Source organism: Macrobrachium rosenbergii, chromosome 6 (assembly GCF_040412425.1).
Source record: "Macrobrachium rosenbergii isolate ZJJX-2024 chromosome 6, ASM4041242v1, whole genome shotgun sequence".
Lineage (NCBI taxonomy): Eukaryota > Metazoa > Arthropoda > Malacostraca > Decapoda > Palaemonidae > Macrobrachium > Macrobrachium rosenbergii.
This window is the reverse complement of record NC_089746.1, coordinates 32,047,113-32,065,236: the sequence shown is the minus strand read 5'-3', so window position 1 is coordinate 32,065,236 and position 18,124 is coordinate 32,047,113. Positions and strand designations below refer to the sequence as shown.

Below are 18,124 nucleotides of genomic sequence, written 5' to 3'. Positions count from 1 at the left end.
ATCCATGAATGAATGCAATAACCTCCTGAAAATGTTGTTCTGATTCAATCATCAGGGGCTCCATAGGGGAAGGACCTTCCACAGGCACAGGCTGCCCTATGGAATGATCGACCCTTTATCGACCACAGGAAAGGATTGTTGAGACCACAACCTCAGACATGCTGATCTCTGGAGAGCCAGGCAAACTTCCTGCAGGGAAAGTGTGATGAGATGTTGGAATAGAGATTTTCCTTGAGCCATTATTTCTATTAATATTGGCATCTGAACAGATTGGCACTGAATGAGACCAAGCATTGATTACTCACCTCGAACGCCCTTGGTCAGGAAGAAGGATGGGTTGATTTGGTTGATCTGGTATGATTTATCAATGTTTGGTCTAATCATTTGAATATCTTTAATGGATTCCATTACATTATTGACATTGATATTATTTAAAATACATTTAAAATTAGTTCATTGATGTACTGTACCCTTTAACAGGAACTTGTACACCAGATATGTTTGACTTATCCTTAATTTACAGAGCCTTGTCTCAAACCCATGATTGCTCTGGTAGGATGAAGACCAAGAGTCGATCAAGAAACAGATATTCAGATATTTCAAGCTCTTCATGAAAAATGAACTCCATCTATTTTGCCATTTTTGTCTAATGTGATGTAAGATCAGACAGGCCATTCCATATCAGTATGGGGAGCTGAAGGATAATCAAAACCACCCAGTTTAATTGCATATTTCTTTGGATAACACTGGATCGATTTGTAATGGCACGCGAGCCAGCAGAGCCAACCCTGAATTTTCTGTATAGTCAGATGGGAAGGACTCTACTGTTTAATGGGTGATAGGGAGCTAAAAGTATCTTGAATAAATAATAAAGTTATTGCCCTGCGTTCATCTGCAATTTCAGCAGTAAAAATTAAGGTATTGTCGGATTATTTCACTACACGAGATTCCTTATTGTGTATAACTGCAATACTGATTCCACCCTGGGTCTTTGCTCCATTTTAGTAGATCTTGATGGAGTCTTTATGGCTCTTGTCAAGAGCTAAAACCTGGGAGTTTAGAGCCTCTTCAGATAAGATTTTTCTTACTTGCTGCTTTGGGGGACACACACACACACACACACATTCTTCATTCAACCCTAAAACTATACATTCAGCCTCAGTACTCAAATGATAACACTGGGTGCCTGGCCTGGGACCCAGTAATCACACTACTTGCTAAGCAGCCACTAAGGGTCCCAGGGAAAAGTACTGAGGGACTTATGGGCAATATCCCTTGAGGCAGAATGAGGAGAAAGCAGTCTGACTCACTGAAGTAATACCATAACATTTTTGCGCTTAAAGGCAGTGTTTGAAAACTGGTTATTACTTGTAAGTAACCTTCCATAATAGAGGACCTATCCAAAATGTTTACAATAAACACTAACACATTACTCAAGTTTAAAATAAATGCTTAAAGAGCCAAGCTATCAAACCTGTAGTTTCCATCTTTCTACCAAAAGCTTTCAGAAATGTGCACACCTTATTTACAATACCTTTTAAACTCAGATTCACAAATATTCATTGATTTACATCTTTCTTTGCAATTCTTGGAAGCTGACCAAATAGGAGCTTAAATCAAGATTTTTATAAGAGCAACTGACAGGTGCTATACCAAAAACCAGAGGCCTCTTTGTTCACTGGCAACCACTTTCATTCATTCATTACCAGATAAGAATACATATTAGGTTCCAAGAGATCCAGCTGGTAGGTGGGAGATGATCTTTCCTTCCTCTGGCAGTGTTACCCAACAGCTACACAGTATATGAGAATGGGGACTAAAGTACTCTAAATCAAAATATAGCCTACAGCAAAATTAGCAAAAGAAAGGCTTTTGCAAAATAATGTTTTTTACCTATTCAACAAATAAAATGTTAATTTCTTCATTTGCACTGTCTACTGCAAAATCTCTCCTCTGTGGCAAATACCAATACGCAGATGACAGTTTTAGCCAAAGCAAGCATACAAAGCAGTGTAACAACAAAAGCCAAGGTACAGATAATGTACTTTACCTCAACACCAGAAAGAGCATGCAGGTTACTTTGATGAGAATGCTTTTCTACTTTTGGAGAGGAATCTGAGGTATTAGGAGGGGTCTTGGGATAAGGAGGAACTGGTGAGGAATACCCCTGAGCATTTTCCATCACTAACTTTGCCACCAAATGATCTACATTACGGACACTTTCCTTTGTACTGTTTATTGAAACAATGGAATAATATGTCATAATAGAATCACTGCCAGAGCAATACTGGGCAAATGAATCACCATTACTCAGCCTCTCAAGGCAATGGTTGCTTTCACACTTTTCATCTAGAATGCTTTCTGCACTCCAAAATTCAACTGACTGGGGTTGGCTAGTCAATTCTGTCACTTCAGAACCCTCTCCCTCTAATTCATATATTGGAGGAAGAGTGGTACTATTATCTGCAGAGTCTGCATAGCCATATATGGTACTCTTCCTAAATGCTTTCTGATTATCATAGGGGCAACTTTGACCACTTACATGAATACACTTTATTTCACAAGGGGAATTTTCATACCTTAGGAATTCTTCTAATAATGGCTCTTCAGGTATACAACATTCTCTGATTTTTAAACATGAACCCTCATAAAATTGTGCCTCAGAATCATCTAATTTATCAAATTCTTCACAATAGTTGAAACACTTGTATTCGTGACATGTATCAGGTGAGCAAAAATTTGTGATAGTTTTATCAACAGCATTATCACCAAGAGAAAGTGGAGAGCTTCTGCCCATTTCTACACTTTGTGAAGATACAGTAGATAATGAAAATATCTGGTCAAGAGGAGCACTCTCTTGCCGACCACAATAATAGTTACATTTCTGACTTAACAGCTCTGTAAAAAGATCATCTGTTTCTGAATCCTTTACATGAACTGTGTCTGTCAACTCAGGATTAGAAGTAGAATCTCTTCGTTTTCTATGTCTTTTTAAAGATCCCACAGGACTTCCTTTGGAAAAATTCTTCTCAAAAGAAAAACTAGTAAGAGTAGGCTGGTTGAACTGCAACTGTGTAAGTGCAGGACAAGAGAAAGCCGTAAAAAATGCTTGAACTGGGGTAGGGTAGGTTTCACAATGCTCAAATGGACGAGGTGAGTAAGGAGGAAGAGACATGCGACGATCAAAGCCACAATCAACTTCTTTATATTCCAAGTCACCAATACTACTGCAAGGTGCTGAAACACTCCTAAATCTAAATTCTTCCAGCTGTGCATAAATGAAAAATTAAATACAGTATATGTGCTCATCTGGCTCCATCACTTTTCTGCTCCTGTTATATTAAAAAATTCCTAAATACAATAAAATATTAAGAAGTAAGAATACTGGGCATTAATGAGAAACATACATCAAGGAAAGAACATTTACATCAAGCAACTTGTCTATCATAACTTTCTAAATCATCAACAAATTAAAAAATCAATACTCTTAACACTTTAAAAATAATGACACATTTTAGAATATTCAATGGTTTGAATATGCAGTCTACATTAATAAAAAGAGAATATTAAACAGATTGATGATTCGAGAGAGAGTGAATGAGTTTCACTTGTTCTACAAAATTCTAAACCTGTCTGCTATAAAATATATTAGGTAAAAAAAAAAAAAATTTTTAAATCACTGAAAGTGATTTGCTGTTGATAATTTAGTCTAAAATCAAAGACCTGTAACATGATTTGTTTAACAAAATACAGTTAATAAAATCAGAAAAATCTAATGTAAATAACTTTAATTTACCCAAGCTGCCATGCAGCAGGCTTATTCCATGTAAGGACGGTGTAACCTTTTTATTTTAAGATTTCCAGATCTCTAAGTGGGTTACAACTTACAAAAACAAAAAGGTGGATATCTGTTAGAAGAACAATTCACAAATTATATATCAGTGACTAAATGCTTTAAGGAAAGAATTGAATTCAATATCAGCCACTAAGTATTAAAAGATTTTTTCATTATTACTTACAAGTACAAATTAAATTTTTTGTACATTAAATGCACAAAGCATGCACATTCCATATCCAGAAACAAAATACTTTAAAATATTAAAAAATTAAACCAGTCACAAAATATTTATAGCTATGACTACAAAAACTGCTATAAATAAACTTTCCTACAAAGCTGCCATACTATTAGTAAATTATTTCCAAACGCCTGAAAACTTTATATTGTAATGAAATTTTTTACTTCAATTAAATAGTTTCAAACATAAAAATCTCTAGGAAAACCTTCAAGTTTACTGTGACGTGGTCCGTTCAGTAAGACTACGTTAGCCCCATACCTACAGCTCCATGAATACTACAGAACAAAAAAAAATCCCATATCCATAGATAAAAATTTTTTCAAACCATGAAATTGACATATTATTTACTGGATAACTTCTGAAAATACAAGTCTGCATTTAGCATTCAGCAATCTTACAAAACCAGATTTGAACAGTAGCACCCTGGAGGATTAAGAAATGGTTACTTCAACAAGTCAATTACTATAAATTATAACTAAAGTGATCTTAGTGTGTAAAATGTCTTCCTCAATCTGATGTAAAATGAAATCTGAAAAACACTGCATTTGGAAATTAACCTAGCCATTTCTTGTAAAATATTCCGATTTAAAAGTGTACAGTACAGCAAAATAGAGAAATTCCTTTGCAAATAGTAATTGTTAATTAAAATCACACCTACACCCTGTTTGGAAAAACTTTCATAAACACCTGACGGGATGCAAATACCATTTACAATACATATATCACTTTTGTGAAACCATGTTATATTCTGTCATCTTTGTACAACTTCAGTAAGTGTATAAAATACTAGAACTTTTAGTTTCATACATAAGTACATTTTTACTGATACCATTATAGCATGTTAATGGTAGTAAACCATGAGACTAGTTGCAAAATGCAAAACTAAGTAGTAACTAAATGTTGGGCATGAGACATTTGTTAAAATGGTATCATTTCTCTCTCCTAACTCAACTTCTCTGTAACCAAGAGATGTGCATCATTTGAGGGTATGGGAAGAGGGAAGCACTCCATTAATTTCAGAGGTCCTTGAAATTCTGAGATGAGCTATGTTCTTTTCTAGAGATGTACTTTACCTAAAGGATAATAAGTTGTTCACTGTTCACTTTCACCACCTGATTTTTCTACCTTGAGCAACCTAATTGCAATCCACCAGTCTATAGTCCATCTTTTATGGAGTTTCATGATCAAAAGAATATGACTGTGCAACTCACTTCCAGTTTTGTATTGTTATGGGGCTATATGGCTTGTAAGCTTTCCTGATAATCCCCACGTGACTTACAGGCTCACTGAGGTACTGTACCAATTACCAATTCGACTGTGATACCAAAATGAACAACAGTGACAGCAGGTGTGAGTTCAAGAGTTAGCAGTCTTCCTTCTAATTACCTAAAAATTGAAGACAGTATCTCTATAATTAAAAAAACTAAAAAATAGTGCTAAACTGACAATGATCTGTTGTCACCATTAGCATGGACAAGTGAAGAAAGACCACAAAAGCTGCACAAACCAGATAATGACAAGGCCAAGAAATAAATTATTTGGCACTGAGACTAGGGTTTCCCCTAGCTTGGGATATCTTGTCCACCTTTAAACTACTGCTTCATTCATTTCATGCACCAATTAAACTCTTGATCTATCACCTTTGACCAGCTACATGGTGTCAGTAAAAAAATGTACTGTATATATATTTTATGATTTGTATGAAAATCTAAAGTTTATTCCAATTACCTACTGTGACTCAATAATAAAATAATTTTTCCTAATTTTCTTGGAAAGATGCAAAATGCAGGTATCTGTACATTGAAGAATATGAAGAACAGTCACCTTCTTTAAGGAAGAGGATAAAATAAGACCTTTTCTTGACTAATTCTTGATGTACTGTTCAAGATACAATGAAAATCCTTAAGCTTTACAATGACTACAGTCTTCATCATCAGACGGAATGTAATTCAGTTAAATTTTCTCTGACAATGGGGCAGTAATCCTTGTATAGTTTACGGATTTCAGCGTATCTTTAGCAACACGTAAAAGAATTACACTCAAGAAGTCTTTTATCCTCATCTGTACTTTCCCAATATCCGTGAAAACAAGTAACAATGTAAATAAACCACCTGCCAAACTTGCACTGAAACTCAAAATACTTATTCATTGAACTAAGAACTTACATAGCATAGACACCAAATAATACTCAGGAAAAATCTCAAACAACTGGGCTTACACAGTCGATAATCAAACACTAATGAAATTGGACTTTGAGAACGTATCTTTTTCCTTGGAATTACTATTTGAACTCTTTCGCTTACCAATGACTGATACAGACGTCATCCAAATTTAAGCCCTTCATATTTTTATGATGTAGGCAAATATCAAAAAATGAACATTGCATAACCAGCAGCCATAATGAGGATAATTTTTTTGATGAGTGTTCCTGATATATTTTTTTTTTTACATATGTAAAATGTAGTATGTTTACCTATGTGTTTTGTATGGTTTTAAATTTTGATTCTATAATTAAAGCATTTTTTTCTCTGAGAGAGACAGAGGGGGGGAACAAACGCTGGACTGAGTGCCTCATTTTTTTTTTTTTTTTTTTATAGATAACAAGACCCTACTTTGTCATTCAATTTTTCATATTTGTCTTGCTATAATTATAAATTTTGCATTGCAATAACTAGGTATTTTATCTGGATGTGCTATTTATAAAAAACAGACTTTATTGCAAATAGTTTTTGGCAAATTTTCTGGGGAAAAAGTAGTTTTCTCATATCTCGTAATTTCTATTCATTATTCCACCTATTCAAAGTTATTTTGGTTTTTTTATTTTGTATAGAGCAATCGTTTGACTACAAATTGGAATAAAATTGAGCAGTCTACCTTGAAAATTGTCAGAGCTACAAGTCTTTGAACAAAACGAAGGTACACAGTTTTTTGCGCATATCATGTTGGGTGACTGTCCCTTTTCTTACGGAAAATGTGACACTACTTCGTCATTCATTTTTAAATTTTTTCTTGCTATAATTACAAATTTTTTGCATTGCAATAGCCAGGTAATTTATCCCGATGTGCTATGGATTAAAAAAAAAAAAAAAAAAACTATCACAAAAGGTATTTTTGGCTAGATTTTTTTGGGGGGAAAGTGAAAAATTTTCTCATATCTCAATTTCTACTTATTATTCCACCTTCATAAAGTTATTTTGGGGGACTTTTTATGACGCTGTATAGAGCAATTATTTAGATACAAAATAAAATAAAATTGAGCAGTATACCTTGAAAACTGGTGGAGCTACTCTCTTTGAACAAAAAGAGATATGAGTTTTTTACTTGTATCGTGTGGGTGACTGTCCCTTTTCTTATGGAAAATGTGATGCTACTTAGTCATTCATGTTTTCAGATTTTTCTTGCTTTAATTATAATTTTTTGCATTGCAATAACCAAGTTATTTACCTGGGTGTGCTATGAATAAAAAACAAACACTTTAATTTCAAATAGCTGTTTTTTGGTACATTTTTGGGGGGGGAAGTGCAATATTTTTAAGTATCTCATAATATTTACTTATAATGATTCCACCTAAGAAAACTTATTTTGGGAAGCTTTTTTGTGCCATTGTATGAGTAATCATTCAGCTGCAAAATGAAACAAAACTGAGCCGTCTACCTTGTAAATTGTTAAAGCAATGAGTCTGAAAAAAAAAATGGTATAAATTTTTACGCCCAACGCTCAAGTCACTGCCACTTCTTACAGACATAACTGTTTATGAGGGACATAAGCGTAAGGGTTAAACAGATGTTTAGTTGAAAGTACTACTTGTGATTTTTGTACCTACTATATATTCTAAACATTATGGAGAATCCAATTCTAAAAATTATGTAGCTCAAGAGTTGAAAAGCATTACTGACACAATTGGATAAAAATGTTAAATGCTGGATTCAAAGTACTCTAAATACAAATGGAAGCATGACAGGCATTATTCTCCATGACTTCAGTGCCTCTTTTACCACCACATTATTTCCAAGAAAAATTAAACGCCGAGTCTATAACTGCCATTCAACCAGAGAAAAATTGGGTGAAATCCAGTTTAAATAACCCTTTGCACTATCTGAATTTCTTATAGTGACACAAAGACTTGAGTAATATCAATTAAAATTAACTTCTTACAGATTATGTACTAATGTAATTGTAACTAAAAATAAAGCGCTACTGACTTTTTTTTTTTTTTTTTTTTTTTTACAAATTTCATAACTTATGTTCACTGTCAAAGTTATCCATCAATAATATGCCAAAATTGAAAAATTCTTGTACCATAAGACAAACAGCACTCTGGTTAGACTGAAGCTGTGGAATGTGGGACTTTGCTCACTTAATTATTTACATTTATCAAACTCTTTGACTTCAAAATGTGCTCTTTCCTCAACTTCACTACACTACTATTTCTTCAACTATGTCACAAAGAATGAATGAAAATTTGGGTTCACAAAATAACTGAACAACTTTAAGCATATAATGATGAAATACAGAATACTGGCATATAAAATGCTACGATGCAATGCCTGCAATATCGAGTTACCTGAGAATATATTCAAATGTATATCTTCCTCTCCAGTGAGTACCTCTCACAGAGAGAGAGAGAGAGAGAGAGAGAGAGAGAGAGAGAGAGAGAGAGAGAGAGAGAGAGAATTTCACCATGTGTGGCATGTGCAATAAAGTTATCTGCCACTATAAAACAATGAAATGACAAAATTACATACATATATTTTCCTACAAACTCATAACGTGTTCATATCCTTAGTACTGTAATCATATTGTTCCCAGGATTAACAGTCCTAAGTCTGTCCAACAAAGTTCTTTCAAAATGCATGGGGGGCCTCCAGACTTTTAGTATAACTATTTACATCACTTTTCAAGGAAAATATGCTAGGCAGTGCTATCCACTGGTCTGAAAAGAGTATTTATCACAGAATTTATAAATTTGTATGAAAAACTTGCTCTTTCAGGTGGGAGGCTGGGAGACTGAACATACGTATCATAAGCCTGTAGGGTCCGACAGAGTAAAGTAACCATTCAACTTCTTTACTAAACTACATTATTATTATGGTTTTTTGGTAGACTACATTTTCAGAAGTGAAGCATTCTCTTTGGCTGAATGACTTAACTAACTACACTAAGTCAATGATCAAGACCCATCTTGGTCAACACGTGCTGAATCTTATCATCTTTGGGAGGCCATGTGAAAATCAAGAAAGTGATATGAGATTAAGAAAGTAATATACAATGAAGCAAGTACCACCTCTCCCCTCAAAATTAAAACTGCATATTCAAGATAATCTGTATTTTTCTTGGATAGTCAAAATGAAGTCTTTCATGCAGATATACCTTAAGCAAAAGCTGGTCTGGTCACTGAAGCTTAGCAACAAGGTAGCAGGTAAGAGGTAGGGCACCAACCATTCGCCTGTCAGTAACCCAATTGCTTTTTCCTGCAGTTACATTGATAAAAGCAGGGGCAGTTAGAGGTGGGATTATGATATGCATCACATTGTATTTTTTATCAAGGGCAGTTAGAGGTGGGATTATGATATGCATCACATTGTATTATCTAAGAAAAAAAGGAAACTATCTTGAATTTTGTAATATGATCCTGTGAAAATACAAACTCTCATCTTTCATATAGGGTCCCAACCCACAGGTGGGAGAATTTGACTCATGAAAGAAGACTGGCACTGTTCTGAAGGCGGAACATGAGGTTATTAACCTAAGTTATATCCAAACAGTCTGTGCCAAAGACAAGAAATTAAATAGACTAAATGTCACCAGCCAGAAACAAAAACTTCCTGAAGGGAACGCTGACTCCTATACTAATTCATACAGCCCAACATTCTATGCAAGAGGCTGATAGGGACTTGTACCAGAAGGTGGGTCACCAAATAAGAGCAATTCTCTAAGAAAGACTAGAGGGAAACTATGTTTCCCATATAATAACAGAAGATTGTCAGTAGGTGGCAATATCCAATCCAGGGTTGAACAGTAATGCTCTACAGTCATTCTCCTCACGTCTTAACATAGGTGCTCAGTTCTGTAGTTTGCATGTATCTGCCTGACTAGCATGAAAATGGTTGGGGCTGTTTACATTTAGGAATGGCACAAAGAAATGACGAGACCTAGCATCTAATACATCTTCAACATAAGCCCGACTAAGAACCTTAGGCACGATGAATATTTTTCCTTTGGTGATTGGAAAAGTTTACTACAACATCTTAAGCACCACTGCTTGATTTCTTCAACTCAACAGAAGTTCCACCTGAATGGCTAGTTGAAATATCTTACCCTGTGAACTAGAACATGAGCAAAAAAACCAAGTCCTTTTCTCACTAAATTAGAGACCTGAGAGATTATGCAGGGTCTGAACAGGATATGCCAAACTCTCCTTCAAGTTGACAGGTGCTTTAAAAAAAGTGGTGAGCACTGCAACCTGACAACAATGCCAGGGAAATGCCAGGGAAGTTGAGCCTTAGTAGCCAAGTAAGTAATAATACTTAAATTATATTTCTCCCCTTCCTCCTGAGAGGGTGTGAAAGAAAATTAAACACAAGGCTAGAAAAGAGCTAAAAAGACAGAGGTGCTCAAAAGGACCTCAATTGTGCAAGGCAACAGATCGTTCCTACCCTCTACAGGAGAAAAAAACAGAACTGGCCCCTTCCAAGAGGAGGCCTGTTACCCACAGTAAAACTGATGAATACCGTACTCTCTGAGTCCTATCACTTGAGAGGGGAGTGAGGCTATTAGGGAGAAGGGTGAGCAAGCAAGAGTTCCAATGGGCGATGGATGACAAGTACCACACAAACGTAAGAAGCAGAGGTGAAGATTTTATACTTGTGACTTGGCTTCTCAGGAATCTCAAGAGATAATGTGAGAGTGATGGCTGAATCCTTGGAATTGAGTTCTGAGGGGAGAAAAGGTTATACACCTTCTAGACATCACTGATTTTGTCTGTTTGTCCCAGACCAAATGTGAATTGGTATAGGAAAAGGGAAGGCAACAAGTTTTCATGTGTTCAGATTCCCCCTTGAAATGAAGAATGGAAAACCTGATGAATGGGGTCAAAGGCAGTTGACAAAGTACTCATGGAAGACTCTCCACACAACATTCTTGGCAATCCTTCTCCCCTTCCTCTTTCCCATTTCACACCTGGGCCGAGATCTGGAATGCCATTCAAGGGATAAGGTTGGAAACCATGAACCTCACACGGAAAACAGGGGAAAAGGGAACTCCCAAAGAAAGAAGGAAAGAAATTGTGTTGAGGTTGCCTGAAATGTAGCTTACCCTTGAAGGGGCAGATGGAGTTCTGGAATGACAGAATCTTTAAAAATGAAAAAATCATAAAGCAGCAGTACATGAAGGAAAGCCAGTGTAAGCATTCCTTTCAAACCAACGCAAAGGGACTGCTGAGGAAGGGAAGCAAAATGGGAAGCACATTTTGTCTTCTCAGATCCAAATCCTGGGTTCAGCAGAATAAGGAGAGAAAGCTAAGGTCCCAGTGACAATCCCCTTTGTTGAGTCGATTAACTATACAGAAGCAGCCTCATGAAATTAAGAAAAAATTCTTATGAGAATTCTGCTAGTGGTAACACAAAGGAAAATGACAAGTCACCATAAAAGCAATGTTGGTCCTACCACATGGATCAGAGAACAAGAGCCTTGCTCAAAGCGATGAACCTGAGCAGGGTAGAGTCCGCTCAAGAGATAGGGCAGCATTGAACCACTAAAAAGCAGTTTGAACATTTGATAATTAAACTTCTTCAACACTTTGTAAGGCAAAAACTGGGTTACGCCTCCTTCAAGCTGCACTGACAACCAAAAGGTTTTTCAGGAAATTGAAAGATGAGCTTACAACACAAATGTCATGAAGTTTTACCTTAAAAAATGGCACAGAATTCTTAATTCCTCCTTTTAAAGGTTAAGTCTAAGTAAATTCTCAGAGCTCTTACTAGACAGAGCAGAGATTCCTCTTCATTGCCTACTACAGATGTTAAACTAGTCACCATCATAAATCTGGGGAGGGCTTTTGTTTTAATGTTTTTGGTCCAGAACCTTGGAAGAAGAGGGACCCAGGTGGGCCCCCTGAACAAAGCCCACATCACAAGAAAGGGCCTGAAGCTCACTAACATGCTAAGAAGAAAAAGTGTCTTCAGTGTAAAGTTCCAGAGGGAAGTTTTATCCAAAGGCTCAAACTGAAATAACATAAAAAACTTAAGAATTACATCCAAATTCTGTCCTAAACAATAACAGGGTGGTTTCGGGGCTTCCAGCTCCAAAGATCGGAAGACCTCTTTCAAATTTAAGGATGTGCAATATTCAAGTTAGTTTGTCATAAAAATGAAGACAATACGGAGTGATTTCCTTTAATCATTGGAACAGAATATTTCTTCACTGAGCTGAGATACCGAAAGAATTTAATCAGGTTATCTACGCAGGTAGAGGTACTGGATATCTCTCAGGACAAGCAACAAGATCAATACACTGACCACTGTTGCTAACACAATCTAATGGTGGAGAACTTTCTAGACTTATAAAGATTGATTCTCTACCAGCTCTCAGAAAGATGAATGTGGCAATTTTGATGGAATCTTCTTAGATAGGCTTGTCCGAGATCTTTCCTGAATGGAAGAAAGTGAGGAATGTTTACTACCAAGAGAGGTAGCTTGGAAAAGCATTCCTTCTGAGGCCACCAAGGAGCTGTCAATGTCATTGACTTCTCGGATGCTTGCAACTTGAGTACTTCCCTCAAAAATGCAAATGGAGGAAAAGCGTAAAGGTCCAGATTCAATCAATCCCGAAGAAAAGCATTGACTGCCCAGCCTGAGGATCTTGACATGAAGATTACTTGGAGTTTTGTGTTTTGGGCAGTCACAAACAGATCAATGTATGGGGCTCCTCAAAGGCTCCATAACTTTAGAGAGACTAGCAGATTATCATGGAAGAACTTGCCTTTTCCTGCTGAGCTGGTCTGCGATATTATTTAATTCTGGGACAAACTGTAGCAGAAGAATAATATACCCTGACCCAAAATAAAGGAGAAGTTTCTCTGCTAGCCCAAAGAAATCTCTCGATTTTATGCCTCCTAGCCTCCTGCTGTAAAAGAGGTTGAATTGTCAGAGTAGACTGTGATTGTCTTGTCTCTGACTAGATGTTCTGCTTGCATAGACCCTTCCAAACTGCCAAAAGTTCTAGATTGTTTATTAGCATCTTGCTTTCCTCTACTGTCCAGCTCACTTAGATTTCAGTGCCCTCCATAATGGTTCCCCAACCTGACCCCAAAGCATCTGAGGACAATGAAGAGAACCTAAATGATCTGAAGGAACTACCATTGACACTGAGCCCAGAAGACGAAGCCTGTCCCTAAAGTTCTTGAGGTAATATTGAATTTGGTGTACAGTAATCTGTAGACAGGTCATGTTGACAAACTTCTCTAAAGAGGCCATCTAACACAAGATGGCAGTCACTTCTTGGCTATAAGCATTCCTAAGGTTTGAAACCCTCAGTAATTATAGAAAATTGTCTACCATCTCTCTGTCAGAAAAGCCTGAAAAGAGAAATTAAGTCAATATTTATCTCCAGGTAAACACTCGACTGGGTCGGAAGAAGCACAAACTTGTCAACACTGATCAGGACGCCTAGCACCTTCACCCTTAAGACTGCCTGAAATGAGCTGACAAGAAGAAACCTGTCATATGAGTATTGGAGAACTTGGGTTCCTGACAGATGACTCCATCTTGCTAATGATGTCAGAACATGGAGGAATACCTGATGCACCATGCTCACACCAAAACACAAACCTGAATTGGAAGACCTTCCCTTCAAAGAGAAAGTGCAGATACTTTCTTGACTGAGGATGAATCAAGACATTGAAGTATTCATCCTGAATGTCGATAGAAATAATCCAGTTGCCCTTCCAAATGGCCTCCAAGACTGAAGTGGATGACTCCACTGAAAAGAGAGTTAAATTAATTAACTTGTTGAGACTGAAGACATCCATACTGGTCTCAAGCTCCCCAAGGACTTGGGAACAAGAAAAAGGCAGTTGTAAAACCATGGTGATTTGTATGTATCCCCTCTTGAGAACAGTCACCACCCAAGTTTCTGACCTGATGGTTTACCAGACACTCTAAAACCCTGTAGATGGCCTCCTACTAGACCTTGAGGGCTTGTAACATCACCTTGCAAGGGCTTACTGGAAGCAGATGAACTTGAGGATGGTTTGGGTCGATATTACACATGGAACTTTGGTGCAGGACTGGCTTAAGACTCAAGTGCAGGGCACTTCTTCAAAGATTGTACTAAGAAATTCCAACTCTCCTGGTTTGAGACATCTGTGGTGATGGCCTTAAACACTTAGACTTAAGAGATGATGACGAGATGAATCAAAAAAGCTACTGACCATTGAGCCAGGGCTACTTTATATGATAGATACTGTATGAACACAACTGTTCAAGCTTCTTTAAAACTGAGTGGGCAAAAATATGAGACATATCTCCTAAAGTGTCAGAAATAGCTCTATCAAGGCAAAACAACACCTCAGCAAGAACTGTCACCCCTTCAGGACTAACATATTGTTTCATCTGGTGCAATAAATGATCAGTCATGCTATAAACGAGTTAAGCAAAAGAAAGCACTTCAATAGAAAAATATACTAATTTAATAAGTATTCTGCCAAACTATTAGGCCAAAGTACCTTACTGGTTTCAAGAGCCCTTTGCTTCACTGGGTCAAGCAACTGGAAAAAACTAGTCTTGAACAGAGGACAAAGGTTTGGCACTGTACCTGTCTCATAACATGTAACTCTATGCAGCTTCACAAAACCGGCTTTAAAGGATAACACTTTCAAGGAATATGAGACAACAGGGAGGGAACTGTATAAGAAATGAAGATTAACATAAGATATGGAATAAATGATGGTACAGGGCAAGTAAATAACTGAACAACAAAAGTACCGACACAGTTCAGAAAATACTGAAGTAACTAGGAATACCCTAGACAACTCAACACAGTCACACACATTACTGTCACTCTCGTAAGACAGTGATAATGCACGAGTTGGTTGACGAGAGGGCTTAACTCTACTGAATAAGTAATTCAGAGAACAGGTCAATTTTGAGACGATAGACAGCTGAGAGGCAGGTGGTGAAGGGCCCAGTCTGCTGTCCCAAGACATGCCTTGGTTCCCTGGCAGAGAAGACCTATTGAAGTAGCAAAGGCCAGGAAATGGGGCTACAGACAGAGGAAGAAACTGACACCTCCCTTGGGAGGGAGAACAGATGGAGTGGACTTATGGCCAAGCTTAACTAGTTGCATTTGTAATCTACTGGCCTCTCACATCCGATACTGTACAAAATTATTCATTTTCTCATCACATCACACCCTACATTCTTCACAATGAGTAGAAAAACCAAACTCATTACCCCTACAAGAACACACACCATGTGACCATCATGCCTAACACAAAACTTATTCCTACTGAACCTAATGCTCCTATCTCTGCCTGCTATAGATGACATAATTAAGAACAAGTGGCAGGAAAAATTTGGACAAGAACAAACATTACAACACTATCTGGTGGGAAATGTGATTATACACGGTCCATCCTGGTCAGCAAATGCTGATTGCACCTAATGGCATAAACATGTAAGATAACTATCACAATAGACAACATTCATCCCAAATCATATTCTCTATTGTTCAAGTAACCCTGCCATACTGAACATCACAAACAAAAGCAATAGTAATTTGTTATAAATAACTGTTCAAAAATCCAACGTACTGACCAACCACCAACACTCAAATACCTGCCACCATTAATAACAGTACCAGTTTTTGCAAAATGTAAATCCATAAGAACACAAAGGCTTGTATTTTTGTGGAAACATTAAAAGCACATTAGGGATGACCAACACTTTCCTCATTTCTTCATTATAGTAAATAAACAATATTATATGAACTTTCAGCAAAGGATAAGAGGAGTGCTATACGGACTTCTAGCTAAGGATAAGAAGCGATTAAGTTTGTTATCCACTAGTTTCTGTTTTAGCTTCTGCATAAGGAGCTGAGACTCTTAATCAGTATGACAGGGAAGGGGGTCACTTCTAGTAATACTTTCCAGAAAGAAAGTAAACTTCTACTGATAAATCGATTCTCAGCTAACACATCACAGTTCGAGGCAGCATAACGTAAGTAAAAGAGGATTTTACTTTGTATGGATATCACATCAGTATCTCTGTCTGAACTGTATACTGTATTAACATGCATGATAATTCAGTTTCTATACTGCTAATACAGTGTTGTCAAAATAAAATGGAAACCAAAAACAAAATTTCATGAATAATTGTGATATTGAATATGATTACATTTTAATGATTCTTTACAAAATTCTATTTCACATAATTTCAAGAATTATATATAAACTACAGCTACAGTCAACCCCCGATACTTGCAGTCTTGCAATTCATGGCTTCACCAATTCGTGGATTTTTCTGTGGAACTTATCCCAAAATTATTCGCAATTTGCAATTTGCAGACTTTTTCATCGAAAAATATTCACTAATTTCATGACTAATTACATTTTTTATGATAAAAACATGATTTACATATTTTCTGATATTAATATTAAAGTAAACACAGCATAATATCATAAAATGTATTTTATTTTATGTATTTAAGTACATACTGTACTCTACTGAATTCTAATGTTTCCCCTGCTCTATAAAAAGAAAATGGGACAGCCTCAATACTCTTTGAGAGAGAATGGCCCTGATCGAATGTATTTAAACACTGAACTTGTGAATTCCTAGCATTTTTCCTAGGGTTTCCCCTGTTCTGTAAAAAGAAAATGGGACAGCCTCAATATTCTATGAGAGAAAATGACTCTGACTGAATGTAGGGGGGGCTTGAGTTTAGCTTTCACACTTAGCTGTAAGCCATATATTTTAAGGGTAATGTTGTAAGATGACTTTGAAATTATATTAAAGTGTTTTAGGATGATAGTTTAAGGTATATTTGGTGTAGGATGATAGTCTAAGGTATACATTTGGTGTCTGAACCATTAAATAGGCAGTTATGTTTTTACAAGTAGTCTTTGGTGTCTAACCTCTTTAAATATGCAGTTATAAGCATTTTTAGGGGAGTGTAAAGTATTCGCAGATTTTAGCTATTCGTGGGGGGTTGTGGTACCTATCCCCTGCGCATATTCTCTAAAACTACAAAAATAGCGAGGTAATGATATAGTCAACACCATTCTACAGAATAAGTTACAATAAAAATTCAACCTAACTATAAAATGATTTCTTTTGTGTCTGAAGTTTAAAGAGCACTTATTTTGAAGCCAAAAGTTAGGAAAAACTGTGTAAAACTGACCATGTCATTCATAAATTGAAATAATCCAACTGCTTGGAATGTACTGCAAAAAAATATGACCCTTGTTAAAATCAACTAAAGTCCCGCAGCCCCAAATTGGATTTCTATAAGTACTCTCATACAATAATTTCTATGTAATTCATAAAGCAATAACGTTGGCTTCCTTTCACTGATATGCAAAAAAGTTTAAGTATACCAAAAACCATTTCCAGGGAATAAAATGGAAGTGATTCACTTCAATTTTCACCAAATATATACAGTGAGTGTAAATATTGCAAAATCACTAAAGTAACTCTCTTTCTACTGATTCTGCAAAATAAATTTGTATGTGTTAACTACACTGGCAAAATCACATCTGGTAGTAGGCACCACTTTTGGTTTAAAAAACAAAATACCAGACATGCCACATTATGAAATGGTTAAGTTTTCCAAGTGAAACCAACCATCAGTGCAAAATAAAAACTCAAACACTAAACATTTTGAAAACTCCAAAAATATAATGTCCCTTATTTACAGAATAAATGTTCTAAATTATTCAAAATGATTAACCTTAACCTTGCATGACGTCGGAATGAAACCACGTAATATTTACTAGAATCTGTCATCCCCTAAAACAATATAATATTCAGTGAAATTGAAGACAACACATT

At 36.3% G+C, this 18,124-nt stretch overlaps 1 protein-coding gene across 47 annotated transcripts in view; it reads right to left on the bottom strand.

Annotated features, from left to right (window-relative positions):
• beta-Spec (spectrin beta chain) overlaps window positions 1–18,124 on the bottom strand; it is a 231,010-nt gene that overhangs the window by 73,512 nt on the left and 139,374 nt on the right. Inside the window, exon 10 of one of the 47 annotated variants that reach the window (XM_067105472.1) lies at window positions 2,051–3,268. The exons of the other annotated variants lie outside the window; for them this stretch is intronic. Within the exon in view, the coding sequence (XP_066961573.1) occupies window positions 2,051–3,268 (1,218 nt within the window). The remainder of the gene's footprint in view (window positions 1–2,050; window positions 3,269–18,124) is intronic. 47 annotated transcript variants of the gene reach the window in all.